Source organism: Parasteatoda tepidariorum, chromosome 2 (genome assembly GCF_043381705.1).
Source record: "Parasteatoda tepidariorum isolate YZ-2023 chromosome 2, CAS_Ptep_4.0, whole genome shotgun sequence".
Lineage (NCBI taxonomy): Eukaryota > Metazoa > Arthropoda > Arachnida > Araneae > Theridiidae > Parasteatoda > Parasteatoda tepidariorum.
In genome coordinates this window covers 21,904,898-21,922,312 of record NC_092205.1, presented here as the reverse complement: position 1 = coordinate 21,922,312, position 17,415 = coordinate 21,904,898, and the positions used below count along the sequence as shown (strand labels likewise).

Below are 17,415 nucleotides of genomic sequence, written 5' to 3'. Positions count from 1 at the left end.
CACCTAGTGCTTTTTTTAATTTGAGGGTTTCATGTGTAGCTGAATTTGGACAGCATATTATTAAAATAAAATAAAATAAAATAAAATAAAATAAAATAAAATAAAAAAAAATAAAATAAAATAAAATAAAATGAAAACGCGTCCACAGAATAAAAAAAATTTACTTTGGTAACAATAAGTGTTACGATTTAAAGAGATTCGAATAATCGAAATTCTGTGGCATTTATTTAATTTATTATTTTTAATCATGATATTTTTATTTCGGGTCTTGATTTTGAGTTATGATTCGGCTAAAGTCTCAACGTGTCGCATCAAAACTTGAAAAATTGTTTAATAATATTTAATATATGCCTGACATATTATTTGCATTCACTTTCCAATGTAAGACTATTTCATTTAATTTCTATTTTGAATAATGATTTTATTTTAAGGGGAATAAAAAGCGCATTCCACAATTTTCTGAAAGATTCAACATTCATCTAAGGTTCTAATTCAAAGTATTAAAAAAACTCTACAAAAGATCTAAATTTTTTTATCAGTTTTCTCCATTTCTTACCCATACATTGTATATTCAGGAAAAAAAATATATTGAAGGGGAAAATGAAGTAAAGAATGTAGTAATAAAAGCAGAACCATGTGCTTGCTCGAACTTCACTACAAATCAAACAAGAACTTTCTTATACATTCGTTTGTCGAAGATTCACTTTATAATACGCACTCCATACGACGGCGACGACAAAATACTCCAACCGTATCCAGTATTTCTGAAAAGATCTTAAAAACTTCGCTTCTTCGCCAGCCCTTCAAGCAAAGATGTAGCTTGGACTTTTCAGGCCAAGTTTAAACAGCACTTTCTTTGAATTCGTATTCTTTTTTTTTAAATGAAATAAAAATTTCTATTTTATTCTACTGAGTATATTTTTTTATATTTCATATTCGTGGCAAAGTGATTCAAGATTGATGAATATTTGCACTTGCACTGATTGGAGGGATAAAATTTGAATGCTCTTTGCATTAAATATCAATTATGTTCTATTTACTTAATATGCCTGGCTCTTTGAGAAATCTCTTGATGTTTATTTAAAGCATTTGCAAATGAACTGAATATCATACATCGAAACATATTATATATTATTTGTGAAATTCTGGCAAATATTTACACATATATTATACAAGTATGTAATAGCTTCTATCAATTAATTTTTAAATCCTCATGGGATTATTATAGAGTGAATAAAAATTTTTGACGCTGCTGCAAGTTGCTTTGGTTTAAAGCAGTTCAGAAATTACACACTTTACATTTCAAATTACACACTTTCAGGTAAACTTTCAGAAATTACACACCTTATATGTTTTTATTAATGAAATTTTATTAATTCCGATGAAATTTTTATTGATTTTAAAACGGGCAACAGTAATAAATAGTAATTTAAAAAGGAATTGCTTGAAGCAATCAGTATACAATTTCTTAATGTCAATGCCAATTGTAATTAAATATTCGTTGGAGTAAATTTTAATAAAAATAAAAACAGTGGTGAAAAGGGGAACAAAAAAAGTCGATAATAAAAAAGTAGAACAAAAAAAGTCGATGGTAAATTTTGAATAAAAAAAGTGTTAAGAAATTAAGAATCTAAATTTACTAAATTTTTCCAAATAATTGTAATTTTACTTCTAGTTACCATACAAGCGTGTGTTCAAAGTTTTCATTTCTTATAAAAACTGATAAACATGCAAGATTGTTTGATTGCAGAGGGAAACAGAAGTGATTAGAACAGTCCTTTCTCCTTCCAGCTATGTAAAATTTAAAAAAAAATTTTTTACGAATTTTATAATTCTAAATTTACTAACTAATTCTTTCAAAATTATTTCAAATCTTTTTCTGGGTATTATAAAGGGGCTCCTAAATTTTTCATTTCTTATAAAAACTGATAAACATGAGAGACTGTTTGATTGCCGGGGGAAGCAGAAGTGATTAGATCAATCTTTTCTCTTTTCAGCTATGTAAAATTTTGAAAAAAAGTTGTTCAGAAATTTATAATTCTTTCAAAATTATTTTACATTTATTTCTGGGAATTATATAAGGGCGCTCAAAGTTTTCATTTCTTATAAAAACTGTTAAACGTGAGAGACTGTTTGATTGCTGAGGGAAACAGATGGATTAGATAAATTTTTTCTCCTTTCAGCTATGTAAAATTTTGAAAAAAAAATATCAAGAAATTGAGAATTTATATTTACTAATTCTTTCAAAATAATTTCACATCTATTTCCGGTTATTGAACAAGCGCGTTCAAAGTTTTAATTTCTTCTAAAAAACTGATAAACATGAGAGACAGTTTGATTGCCAAAGGATTATTTGATAAATTTTTAAAAATTCATCAGATTTTTAAAAATATTTTGATGTTGCCATATCCGCCTTCCTTTACGCGTCAATAATTTTCGAATATAAGTAGCTTGGTATTTACACTACATTTATTCCAACTCGCGCTTTTATTTTACATTTGGCACTTCTTTATTCCTTTTGCTTCAAGGGTTTTTCCACCTTTACAAAGTAGTAGAATTTTTAGATCTTTATATTTCAAGACTCCATTCAACATCGACGATGTAATTGTATTTTCGTTTTTGAAAAGGAAAGAAAGGATTATATTGTCTTTTTTTTTCTCTCACTTCTGGAGACAGAGTGAGTTCACTGCAACTGCAACGGAGCAATCGATTCCGTTTTTCGGTTAGTATATTAGAGATCAATGGAATTTTTCCACTTACAAAGATCGTGATCGATACATATATGTCAACTACACGCGTTGAGTTACATCAATTCAAGAATTTTTGCCTTTTCTTATGATCTGATAGAAATGGATGATTTTTTGAAAGTGCTTGTATTCCATTATTTGGAAGATAGAAGGTATGTGATATGAAATTGGAAGTCGAAATGATGCTTCTGGAAAATGGGATTTTTACGGCGATATTTTTGGGAATTGCACGACTCAGAAATTTCTATCTTTCTCATTTATTTACCGATCATACATTTTGAGAGTAACGATAAAAAAGCCCTTATTTAAAATCGTCCGATTCAATAGTAAAAATATCCTTCCACTTTAAAATTACTTTACAACGGATAAAAAAGTTTAAGATAAGAAGGAAATGGAACATCTATAGCGGGAAATTGGTTTCATGATGTCTTACACTGAATTTTATGATTTGCGCTTTCTTTAATTTTTCTCGTTTTATGTCTCTTAATATTTTAATATCTCCAATTCTAGTAACAGCTATAATATAAAAAAGAAAAAAAAAGAGTACAGTGAAACCCATTGTATTAAGACTCACTCTTAATTGACTTCGATTATCGAAAACCCAATTTAATAGTATATAATAAAAGTGGCGCAAATAATTTATAACCTGATCAACTGTCTATCTTGAATTAGTTGATCAGTGAGTAACATTTTCAAGGAATGCAATTGAACGCTGTACTAAACTTTTGTAATTTTACTGAAAAAAAAAAACATTTTTCAAACGAATTTGGATTTCTGACCTTCAAAATAAGGTATTATAATTATATTATAATCATTATAATATTATAATTATAATATTATAACCGTCATTGAACAGCCGATCCAATTTTATGGGCTTACGACTACTAATGCTCAACTCCGTAGTCTTGTAATTTTGAACCCAATGCAGAAGACAAGGGAACTCCTGGATCGAGTATTTGGAGAAATATACCTTCGTGGAGGACTTTTCGATGGAGCTAACACGCATTTGCGCAAAGTGGAGAGGAAGACCACGACAACCTTCTCACGGTTAGCCAGAGGGCAAGAGGACTCTAGCCCATGATCCGTCTTACACTGAGGATCTTTCACATCAGCACTGTGGTCGGTGCAAGCTGGATGCGGAACTCGCATCGACTGGGATTCGAACCCGGTTCGCCTCATTGGAAGGCAAACGCTCTATCCCCTGAACCATGACGGCTCTTCAAAATGAGGTAGTTGCAATTCGGAAAATATGGTCCCCATAGTTTGGTCAGGAGAACGATCAAAAAGTTGGACCCTATAATGTTAATTTTACTTTTCGCGTAGTTCGTCATAACTCCAGAACGTAGTAAGAAAACTGAAAAACTTTTGCATACAATTATAAGATTCACTTATCCAAAAATAATTCCATGCAAAAACAAAAATTAATATTTATTATTTTATTTAAAATCAATCGAAAATACTTGAATTGTAAAGTATACAATTTGCACGCTATTTTAAAGTTGGTAAGTTTGTATGGCAAAATGCAAAATTTGAGTGAAATCGGTTGAATAATTTTTCAAAAGTCGAATTTTAAATATACAACTTCTTTAAAAATCAATTTCTCAAGAACTATTTCACTCAAATTTTGCATTTTACCATGCGAAATTACATTCTTTGGAAAGAGGTGAAAAATTGTATACCTTAAAAATCAATTTTTTTCGACTGCTATTTAATAAAATAATAAAAAGTAAAAAATATTTTTTACATGGTTTATCTTAGGATAAATGATACATACAATTGTGGGGAAAAAAATTTCATTTTGCTTAAAAATTTCTCAAGATATGGAAAAATATGTACAAAGTAAAATTAGCACTAAGAGGTTCAAACTTTGTATAGCTTTCCTGGTAAAACTATGAGGACCATATTATCCAAAATGCTGTTACACCCTTTATTTAAGTGGTCAAAGTTCCGAAAAAATTCGGACAATATTTTACGTCAGCACTGTGGTCAGTGCTAGCCGGATGCAGAATTCGTATCGACCAGCCATCGCTGGGATTCGAACCTGTTCACTTCATCATCTTATTACTGGTCCCGCCGTGTATGTTCTTAAAAGACCTTGATGGAGCCAATTTTGAGCCAAACTGGCACCAAGGTTAAATTGCTCCGGTGTATTACTTCCGGTATATAAATGTGTTTTAAAAAGTTCTATTCATTAGAATGAAAAATAAATATATGATGAATAGTGCTTACAAGGAGTGAGCACGACTTGGGAAATTTAATTCTCGAAATATTAAAGAGCACCAGCTAGCCAATTCTGAGAAAAAAAATAAGTTGTCAATTTAATCACAGAGTTTATATGTTGGGAAAGAGCATTCTACTTAGCATATCTACTGATGAAGTGGGCATACACAACCAGAAATGTATGATGAAATTTTGCAGGATGGTAACTAATTGCCGACATTTACAATTAAAGTTATTTTTCCAAAATGTACTATTCTCGTACAAACTTGTAACGTTTATTTTTATAGGCGGGTAAAAAACCTAATAAAACTTTTATGAAATCCTACATATTTATTCGAACAAAATGGATAGATAAATTCTCATAAAGACTGTATTAAAATACACTCAATAGTACATCATCAATTGTCATCATTAATTTTTTTTCTTTTTTAAAAAGTACAAAATATATTTTTGGTGTCAGATATTTTTCCGATATTGTAAATTCGATATTGTAAATCCGATATTGTATAAAATAAATGAATATCGGCCAAATAAGAGTCTAAGTTATTTTGCTGCTAGAGTAGTGGCAAGTCACCGAAAAGACAATGAATTATAGTGATAAATTTAAATTATATTATTGTGCTGGCATAAATGTTTTTAAGTTTTGTGCACGATTTCGTAGTTTTTACTGAATACTGATTCCTTGATAATTTATGATTTTGTTTGTACCAAAGGAAGAAAGGGTTATTCAGTTATAAAGTAGGATAACTGACGAGGCATTTAAAATTGAGATTCCATCTCCGTGATTCCCAGACATAAGGACGCATTTCATGATTAAATTAATTGTTCTCACTCTCGACATCCAACAAGGAGTGCAGAACTCTGAGTTCAATTCATATTAAATTGTTGAATAGATTTCTGTCGTAATTGTTGGATATATTATTATATGCAGCCGTTCCCATTTATATAAAGTGTCAAAATTAATGCAACATTTGCATGTTATCTGGATGTTATTATATGAATTTCCCATTGCCTAAAACTGCTTATGAATTTTTTTTTAATCCGTGCATACTAAACTTGTGCATTTCTGGAACATCATGAGTATTTAGAAATATCCCTTATCATTATTGTGCCAAAAATTGTCTTCTAATGTAATCTTTAGATTGGTACATTATGAATTTTAGCAAGATTACTAAGAACAAGTAGTGGTAAAAGGCTTTATTGACGGTACGGATATAACATGGCTTAAAAACTCCAGTTAATCTTCTTTAGAAAAATTATGGATCATATTTCATGAGGTGACTTGTCACATTTTATCAATTCTGGTTATGCTCTTATTATTTTTTTAAACATGCATAGTTTCTAATACCGTTTAATAATTATTATTATTTTTGTTTATAAATTGAACAGGTAATCGCGATGTTTGGAGCAACTTTGCTGCCATGAATCGAATAGCATGAAATATAGTCGAGAATGGCCGATTTTGAACAAAAATAAAATAGATTAAGTCTCGAACATGTTTATAATCTACGGTATTGCAGACTGTTACATTCAAAAGATGGTTCGGACGAAGCAGTTCATATTTTTTTTTTAATATTTTATTACTTTCGGCCAGGTAATCCAGCATATTTAGGTTTACTCTTAATGCTGACCAATGCTGACCACACTGCCACAATCATGCCGTTGGTCACGAAATTGGAACGCCTTAACCTCCAATCTCCCTGCCCACAACGTGCTGTTGCGGGAATGCTTTATTAATTTCACTAATTGTACGATTACGCTTTAGGCTTATTTTTATCTTAAATTAATTACAATTTCTGGCATCAGAAAGTGATGTACCTGACGAAAATAATATTATAACAAAACCAAACAAGGAACAAACTTGTAGGGAATTTTTTTTAAACAAGAAGCATTTTCTTATGCTCACAAGGCTACAGATATTGTTAAAATTTAATACAATAAGATACGTGCAAGTGACGTAGTGTGGGTGTCTCAATCCTGACTGGTTTTTGAAACGTGGCATTTGTTTACGTTAGCAACTGTTCTTTCTATTCCATTGCTAGGTACACAAAATTAAATTTATACGGCATGGTTACAATAAAATATATAAACAAATAATGAACCTAAGTAAAGTAAAAAAAGTCGTTGAGAAGGAAGTATATTTCATCAAATTGGATGTGCGATACAGCGCTGTATTTAATTAACTTCACGTTCTAACATTCTAACTTATGCGGAAAACTTAGCTTCGAACTTAACGAAACTTAGCTTAACTAGCTTAAATAAGCTTAACTGTGTTGACTTAACATGTCATTTTGCTTATCAACGATCAGCTGGCTCTGATGTCCTACGTAGGTCACATGTGTGGGCATCCATGATCTTCTTCTTTCTGCAGTGCAAGTACCTGAGTACATCAAGAGTGGTCCACAAAAACACAAGAATGACAAAATTTAAGTGCTGAACCTAAAATCACAGGGGTAGGAATTTTTTTTTTTGGCTCCTCAAAACCAGGGCTAAAGAGAATAGAAGGGCTAGTTCACTCCGCCCTTAGAACTGAAGCTACGATTTCCCTCCTCATTACGTCACTGTGTCCTCAGATCTCGGAAGATCGAACGCAAAGATATTATGATAACTTTGCATCTTTCTCTTTGTAAAAATAAGTTAGACTTTTTCTGGTTATTAGCTTTCAAACTTTACGTAATTAACACATTATTTCCATTCATAAACATAGTTGAAAAAAACTTTCTTGGCCAGTATATTAAAAAAATACCATTTTTAACTTACAAAATATTTTACTAGTTGGCGAAAATGACACTATAAATACTTTATTTTAAAAAGTTCAGTTTTAACTTTAATTATTAAGAAAAATGAAAGTATAATAAGTTAGACTTTTTCTGGTTATTAGCTTTCAAACTTTACGTAATTAACACATAGTGTACATTCGCATGTGAAAGTGCGGCCACATTAATTAATTATCTATTTTTCGTATTGGTTAGTTTAAGTCTTAAACTAAATCTTAAACTTTAAGATTTAGATTTGTACCCATCAAATTCGAAAAAGTAGTTGCGTCAGAACCGTGTTTTTTTTTAATTANTTTTATCTACATATTCTTTTATAACAATAAGTTGAGTTAAATTTAGAATCCCCGATTTTAAAATATGCCGTTAATAGTAATTTGTTCATACCTTATCATTAGGAAACATCAACGTTAAACGATAATTACTGAAACAAAATAATAATTTAGGTTCATAATGACATTAGAAATTTTACAATTGTTTATAGATATTTAAATTTGCGATGGTATAATTTAAAGATATTTAAATTTAAGAGAGTATAATTTTTAAAAAAAATCATAAATATTAAGAATAACTACATTAAAAAATATGTTATGAAATTAGGAGAATTTCAACTATATACTATATATTTTATTTATACTTTTTATTTACATTTTAATTTTCTTTGACTTTATCCATTTTTTAATTTTTTTCACCTGCCTTTCTTTTTGAAGTAACGAGGCGGTTTCTATTTAGATAATGAATTTTTATAAAAGTTCTTAACGACAGAATAAACGTATTGCTGTTTTATATTAACTGTGTCATTTCGGAATCCATTCTTTACGTAGTTGCTCATTTACTTTAGGGAACACGCGGAAAATTATATTTTTTCCTTTTCAAGTTGCAATCGCACAAACTGGCATTTCGATAATAATTTTAAATTCTTGTAAATTCGCTACAAAAACTGAGGAAAGTCATTATAGAAAATAAAAAATGTCTTAGAATATGTCGCAAAAGGAAATGCTCCAATATTAGTTAGAGCTAGTAAGGCCGAAAGCTCCGTTCTTGNTACCTGAGGACATCAAGAGTGGTCCACAAAAACACAAGAATGACAAAATTTAAGTGCTGAACCTAAAATCACAGGGGTAGGAATTTTTTTTGGCTCCTCAAAACAATCTATAATTAATTAAAACGTATTTGGTTAAAATTAGTTTTGATTTATGCAACATTAGACAGCGAAATCGAGCATAATAGTGCAGATGCTCTGCAAAGAAACTCGTCGCAAGGGGAACTTTATTCATTAAAGTCGGAATGTGCACACCCTAGGTTTTAAATTTTTTTATTTTTCTTATAGTCTAAAACCATTAATACAGTCACTGGTACCTAATTGTTTTTAAAAAATTTCCATTCTATTCATGCAACATCGGCGGAGAATAAGTGCGTATGAAAAGATAACTTACTTAATGTGTAAAGTTTGGTGAATGTCAATGAGGGACATTTTCCATGCACGTATGTGACGTCACACTTGTATGTGCCTTCGTCAGAAACATTCAATGACCTCAGATGAAGTTCGGCATTCGAGTTGTTGTGAAGAATGAAATGGGCTCTTCCCGCGAAAGAGTTCATGGGTTTCGAATGAGTGTCGCTATATAGATATACTCTGCGCCACTCATCCCCGATGTGTTTGGTCCATGTGATGACGTATATCTTTCCACACCCATGAGTATCCACCTCACAGGGTAGTACCACAGATTCACCAACTTTTCCGGACACCACATGCTCTCGACCTGCAATAGAAACCTTGTATTACATACTGCACATAACTTGTACTTTTATGTATTAAAAATACAATATTTAACCAGTTCAGGACCAGCTAAAGGAGAAAGAAGTGGTTCCGCGGACTCACCTTGATTAAAAAAATAGGTGTTTTTGAGGTTGTTATGAGGTGGACAGGTGTAAAAACTACACCTGAGGTACAAAGAAGTTATGTTTTAGATCAAAAATAACCTCATTAGTAAACCTCAATTTAAACCTCATTAACATCGCACAAAATCAACCTCATATATAATTCATAAATAATTTTAGTATAGATCGGGTGACATTATTCACACCTCAAATATACGTATTCGCCTGCAGTGCAGAAAAAATAATCCGTAAACCTTAAAAACAACATCCCTTAGTTGGTTGCTCTAAAGTAGAGTTCCATCAACCTCAAAACAACCTCAAATAGGAATAAAAACTTCATACTTCATACAGTGGGAATAAAAACTTCATTACAGTGGGAATAAAAGCTTCATTTCAGTGGGAATAAAAACTTCATTACAGTGGGAATAAAAACTTCATACACCTTAATTATATAGATTGGGAGGTTGATCTTTTAAGGTTGTTTTTGAAATCATCCTTGACACCTCAAAATACCCTTAAAAAATACCTTACATTTTTGTAATGGCACCTACTCCGAGTCTATACTCTTGGAACACGTGATCTTGGAGAATTGTATGCACTAAAGAGTACTTACCAATACGAGGTGTAATGATTAAATATGTAATTGTGATTGCTCTATGTGATTATAAACATCTGGAGTCAGAAAGGCTCGTCTCATTTATGATACCGTGGGCCGTAAAAAGAGAATCGCGTGATTACGTCAATTTGATTATGGACCTGACTGGGTTAAGAGTTTGTAGTAATAAATAATAGTTTTGTAATACCAGTAGAAAAATTTCCATAGTTTATAAGAAATCTTTTTTATTTCTTAACGATAAACAGTAATGATTAACAGATTATTGTATCTATAATAATTATCATTTAATCAAAAGATACAAATATGTTTTTTCGCATTTACACAGAAATAGTTTTTCTAAATTCCTTCTGGAATAAAAGTTAAACCTAAATATTTTGTTCGGTTATCGTTGCATATGTATAACAAATAATACATGCAGCAGTACCGGCACTAAGGGTGCCGGTAGTTTTGACCGTAAAATCCATTTTTACCGGAGCATGTAACGAAGCAAAAAATCTGATATACCATAATTTTTGCAGTAATTATTACCGTAAAATCACTAAATTACTCTAATTAAAAAAATGATGTCGTAAGAAGTACAGTGTTATATTTTACTGTAGAAATGGATTTTAAGGATTCTGCACCCAACGTGCCGGTTTTTTACACTGTAATTGGATCCGGAATTCTTTGCATTGCTGTTTGCAAATTGCAGACGTTATTTGTTAGGCTTAAAGCATTTGTACATTACAAAGTGATGCCGGCAGTTTGCAAGGAGCCGAATTTACGAATGCTGATTTTGAAAATGTATTATTTTCGAAACTAACTATTTAGCAGGTTTAAAACATTTTTTTTAAATGGCGAGTTTTTTTTTTAAATGACATAAATGATGGAGAAAGATGTCATTTTAATCTTTTTATAACAAAACTACGATTTATTTCGTAAAATCTTCGAAAGTCTTTTTGAAGTGGCAATTTTCGCATATATTTGGAATAGAACACTGATAGAAGTTTCTCGGGTGGTTAAAAAAGCAATTTACCTAATTGCTATTTTACCATATTTAAACAAAACACTCAAATAACCATAAATATGATGGTATTCAAACTGTTAACTGTGAGAAAAACCGTTTATTAACTGCTTTTACGTAATGTGGTTAAAGAACCAGAATTTAATCGCATTAACTAGGTCCATCAAGGGAAGTTCTTGCAGCTGAGTGCTTGTTATAGCCGAAAAAGCTAATCTATCTTCCGAGTGACAGACCAAGGATGCGAATCCCAGCACTGACACCACAATGTTTCCCTTTATTCCCTTCAACTCATGAAGAGTTTAAAATATCCTACACTCCAAAATTTATGAGCCTGAATTATTAGACTATGATAACCTTACATTCTAACACAAAACAATCTAGTATATCCCATCTTTTATGTATGGTAAAACAATCACAGATAAACTAATTAAACCACATCCCACAGTTCATTTGATAAAATACAACCAATGACCATTGCCCACTATCTAACGCAAAACCCAGCTCCATTATCAGGTTAAATTTCATTTTTAATGTTTTGAAACCATACTATTTGTAAATGTTTAAAACATGATATTTGCTAAAAACTCTACAGTTTTATATTCATATTTCTTTTTTTTAACCAAGCTAGTTGCAAACGGCTTCCAAACCGTAAATGATGAAGAACGGACATGCGTTCTTTATCATAAGCGCTACGGATAATAGAATGAAAAGACTGCTGTCGGTTATTTTAACGTAATTTTAGAATGAAGAAGGTACAAAATATATTTAGCTACTAACATATTGAAGGTAACCTCATAAAATCTATATTTTGACAAAAAAAAATGACACTAAACACTAAAAGTGACAATAAAAGTGCGAACTTTATGACGCGCAGACAGTTTAAAAAATGTCAAGGATTCATAGATTTTGCCAATAGGAAGCTTTTGGAATGTAAACTAAGATAATGTATAATCATTACTCATACTTTATAATTTTTCGCCCTAACTTTAAAGCTAATAATTCACTAATTTTCATTTGACCCTTTCTTCCGCACAGCTTTTCAAATAATTATCCTGGGTATTTTTATCTTGCAGACTGTACTTCAATTAAGAATTTAATTTGTATCGTAGAACATAAATATTGTGCCTGTCGCTAACTAATCGTTAATACTAACGCAGTGAAACTATTTGATATATAATTTACTGATAATTAGCGAAATTAGTAAAGATCAAGTTTGCTATTACACATTAATCTTTCTATATAGCTTAACGACCATTAACGATGTGAAAGGGATCGATTAATCGATTTTGAAGGTACGTTGACAGAAGATATGCAACCATATTCAATTTACATGCAATTTACTAACTAATTTAATCGAGTTTACTTGAATTAGTTAAAAATCGAAAAACGTAATTTAATAAAGTTGTTTTGAAAATGAATTGAAATTAAAGAAACAATTTCGTTTTAATTTACTCGCTTTTGTATCTGTTGGATTGAAATCTTGCAATAAAGTTGCGACTAGTTGGGGCTCTAAATTTTTTTTCGGGAACTACGTGCTTTATGATAATACTAGTTTCATATGTAAGCTTTTTTTATGTTTTTGACAAAAGCTCAGAAATCAATTTAAATTTTGACCTAGAGTAAGCTAGAATATTAGACTCTAAATTTGAGTTTTGTGTTGGAAGACAAATGCGTCCAATGTTGCCGGACTGGACCACAGCAAACAAAGTTTAAATCATTTCTTTTTTTGCTAATTGCAAATCTTCAATAAAAAGTTTTACGGAATTCCTGTTTTTAAGAGCTCTCAAACGTTTAGCAAAAAATCTATGCCTCATCCCATAACAATTTCAACATTATTCCTAATACTTAATACTTTTAATACTTAATACTTTTTCTTCCTTTGCCAATTGTAAACTTCATTACTATCTGATATGATAAACAAGCAGACGCAAAAACAAAATAAAGAAATAATAATATAGGATAAAAGCTTTAAAAACATAAAAGTTTTTCTAATAAATGAGAAAAAAGAAAAAGGTATTTAAAAAATATAAATATTACAACTATTATTTATTTATTACTAATTATCAACAATATGAAATTCAATGCATTCTTTATAAATGAATATAATTTGTATGAATTCTTATGAATAGTTAGTGATTTGAATGCAGGCATTAAAATTAATAATATGAAATCCAGGATTTTAAACTTGTTTTATCGGCAGTAGATTTCTAATCTTTATCAGTTTATAAGCACTCCCTTCCTAAAGCTAAAACTTCAAAATACTCGATAATATCTAGACGACCAACTATACGATTTCGACAAAATTAAATCTGTATTCTCTCGCCAAACACTCAATGTCCTCTAAGCATAATATTTGTTCAATGCAACGGACAACACACTTAAATGTAAAACTATTCCTCTATATCTAAGTATTGCTTTTGAAAGGCCATAAAGCTGGATTTTGACCCAAACGAATTGTGCAACCGTATAAACCTTAGTTTGAATAATATTCCGATGATGAATATCAGTTACGGTCACAGTTTTCGCGTCTATTTATTAATCCATCCTAACCCATCTCATCGAGATCTGATAACACCCCGGCACTATTTCCTGTTATTGAGGCTCAGTCAATTACTTGGCGGAGTATTGGCGATAATTTATGCTCATCTGGAAGGATTTGCATTTTATGAATTACTTTTCAGCGAGTTATAGTATCAAATGAACCATCTCTTGATGGATTATGCGTTCCAAGGATTTAGTCTTAAAGATAAGTTGTTCGCAGAAATGTGGAAGTTTCTCAAACTTTAAGGATTTAAGTGACGTCATTGCTTAAGAACTTTGTGTTTGAGAATATATAACACGTCTTGAGAACTGAACGTATCTAAAATTCACGAAACATTTCCTGAAAAGGATATAAATCCAGGTGTTTGTTTCTAGTGAACCCTAAAGTACCAGGTTTTCATTAGTTATTCCATCTTCTTACTAAAGAGCTTAGTGGATGAGAGTATTAAGTGACAGATTTGAAAAAAAATTATATTATCGTGTCATATTTTAGTCTTATGTAAGAATAAATTATTAAACTATTTTTGGAAGATTTAAAGTTTCTCAAATCTCAGTGGAAGAAGGCTTCAAGAGCATTCAGCAACGACGCTTGATGTGTAATCTTAGAAAAACTGTCCTTTGGTCTCAAATTATCCCCCCAGTCACCATATGGGGTAAGGATTGAGTTTTCGCCTCCCAATGTGGGGAATCTGGTTCGAATTTCAGCGGTGGTTGCTTGATACGAATTCTGCTCCCAGATCACACCGACCACAGTCGTCAGCACTGTGGTCGGTGTCTTTCATGGTAGATGGATCATGAGTAAGAATCCCTTGGCAGTTAGGCTAACCATGGGTGATTTCCGCGGTTTTCCTTCTCATGTAACGCTAATGCGGGTTACTACCATCAAAAAGTCATCCACGAACGCTAGTTTGCCCCAATGCTTGATCCAGGAATTCTCTTGCCTTCTGTTAAGGATTCAAATTTGAAAAGCTTAAAAGTTGAACAGTTGTAGTAGTAAATTCAGAATTGGGTCTAATGTTCATCATCGGTTATAAAATTAAATAAAATAAGAAGAAACAATGGCAAGGCATAATATTTATTTGCTATTGTCAGCGAATTAACGTTAAAGCTAACTTACTTTAATTCACTAATATGTCAAAAGCTTTTAAAATATCATAAAATGTCTTCAAATATCAAGGAATAATAATGTAATATAAAACCTATAAGGTATATCATGGAGTATGCCATTTTTAATTCTTATGATATAAACAATACTTTAACACTAAAGGGTACATTTTTGTAACATTTTGGACATTTAACTACTTGCCTAAAAAGGTATTTTCAGGCTGATTTCCCTAAAAGTTACACAATCATTATACATCAATTGATCATTTATTGACTGATGGCCAATAATAAGAATAGTTGTAAAGGTAAATGAAATGTTCATTAGCAAATAGAGGGCGAAAACAATTCAGCCGCTCTCTGTACAAATCGATTAACACCAATTCTTGAAATATCTTATGTTTAAATGGTCGAATTCTTGGATTGGTTATAGCTTTTCATAGTTAGAATAATTTCCTCAAATAATAAAGAGGAGCATCAAAAATTTTACAAAAAAACTTATAATGTAAGAGGATTTTTGAGAAAGAATATAAATTTTTTATCGCATTTTTTACTTTTTGACTTATTAAGTAAATCAATGTGTTTGCACTGAACAAGTCAATTGATTGGATATATTAGAGGTCAACTATATCTAGATTAGCCTGATCCGAAGAATACATCAATTTGAAACACACTGTGAAGTGTAACTGTATTATAGTTAGATAAAAACTATACATTTTGTCCGTCATAAATAACTGATAATCTTATATAATTTTCATCTGTTCTTGGAAATTTAAAGTTATGTCCTCAAGCTGAGAATTTTTTTTTTCTAAATACTCAAAACTTTTAATATCTCTGAATTAGATCTAACATAATCTAACACAGATGATCTAACATGATCTAACACATTGCAAAACATTTAGACTAAGTTCAATATTTATATAGAATATATTTTCACATTTTAATTGTTAACAAAAAAAACATCTTCCGTAAAATTCATCATCAAATAGTAAAATGTAATAAAACCAGTACAGTGTACAGAGCGCAAAAAAGGAGCACCTACATTAATTTTGATTTAGTGATAGAATTTTCATTACTGTGACTGATTTCAAGCAAAGATAATTCATCACAAAAATTATTTTTAGTAAAATATTTATTATTTTTTATTAATTTATTTCATAATATTTGGAAAATTTTGAGAGTATACACATTTTTACGTAAATGTATTGAATGTAAGTACAATGGCAAAAAAAGTTTGAGCAAGGACATTTTTTACGCTTTCTTAACTCAGAAACTATTCAACCGATGGCACTCAAGTTTCGTATTTTGCCATGTCCAATTACATTAAAAGATGTAACTATTTGTATACCTTATAGTTTAATTTTTTGTATGACTATTATTAAATAAAATAGCGAAAAACAATAAATAATAATGAAAAATAAATTTATGGTCTGGAATTGAACTCCGAGGAATAAATTTTATAGTTGTGTGCAAACATTTTTGATTTAGTAAGAAAAAAAATCTTGAGGTACAGTTTTGGAATCAAAAGGTAAAATTAACAAGAAATCGCTTCGACCACTTTCCTAACAGAACTATTAAGAACATATTTTAAAGATTACAATAACCCCAATTATTGTGAGGGTCAAAAGTTCGAATCGCCAAAAAAAAGTATGTTTATTCAAATAAAGTACATTTTTGTGTTGATTTCGTAACTAAAATATCGTCTTTTATAATTAATTAACTCCTTTGAGATCAAGCCCTCTGATAAAATTGAATCTTGGTACGTAATAATCCTCTCATTAGCTTAAACTTTATACAGGATGTTATTTTTTTCTAACCACGATTTGAGATATTTTATGGCAGGAATTTGTAGGACATCAGAAAATCGTTGATGATTTGCAAAGTCAACTTGAGAAAAAGTGAGGAAAAAATATAAAAGTGCGTATGACTACTGCTTTCTGTTCAAGGAACAAGAAAAAATCTTTATGTTGACTGAAATAAGTAGAAAACAATGTTTTCTGCATCACGTCAAATCATTCAAACTGAAAAATTTTTTCCATAATTATTTTGCTGGTTTTATTCGAAAATTTACCTATGTAAATGCTTCAAATGTTGAATATTATCTGTAAAAGATTTTGTACACCAAATGGCGCAATGCGAATTTAATTTTCAGTATTAGTTTTTGATTTTAGAATTCTTTATCTCTTTTATTTATTTATTATTATTTTTTTATTTCTGAGACAGGGGTATAAGGTTATGCTTACAAAAATCCCATCGAGGAACAAAAATATAATGATATTAAAATTTTCTGAAAGTTATCAATTTGTGAATCCACGTTTATACTTTTATAGAATTAATGGAAAGTTATCTAATGTCTTTACATATCTCCAAGGAATACTAATAACAGTTTTAAACAGGAGGACTTATTTTTTAACATAAATTTCTATCCCTTATATTTGTTTTTAAAGCTTCAAACTTCAATAACTCCATACAAAATAATAAAACTGTAAGCATGTAAGTTCCTAACGTGAGTGAAAAACACTAACTCCATTA

General features: G+C 30.4%; 1 protein-coding gene across 1 annotated transcript in view; it reads right to left on the bottom strand.

The window, feature by feature from the left end:
- The window catches only part of LOC107447604 (B-cell receptor CD22-like), a 401,378-nt gene that overhangs the window by 193,669 nt on the left and 190,294 nt on the right, over window positions 1-17,415 (bottom strand). Inside the window, exon 2 of the mRNA XM_071177281.1 lies at window positions 9,178-9,504. Within this exon, the coding sequence (XP_071033382.1) occupies window positions 9,178-9,504 (327 nt within the window). The remainder of the gene's footprint in view (window positions 1-9,177; window positions 9,505-17,415) is intronic.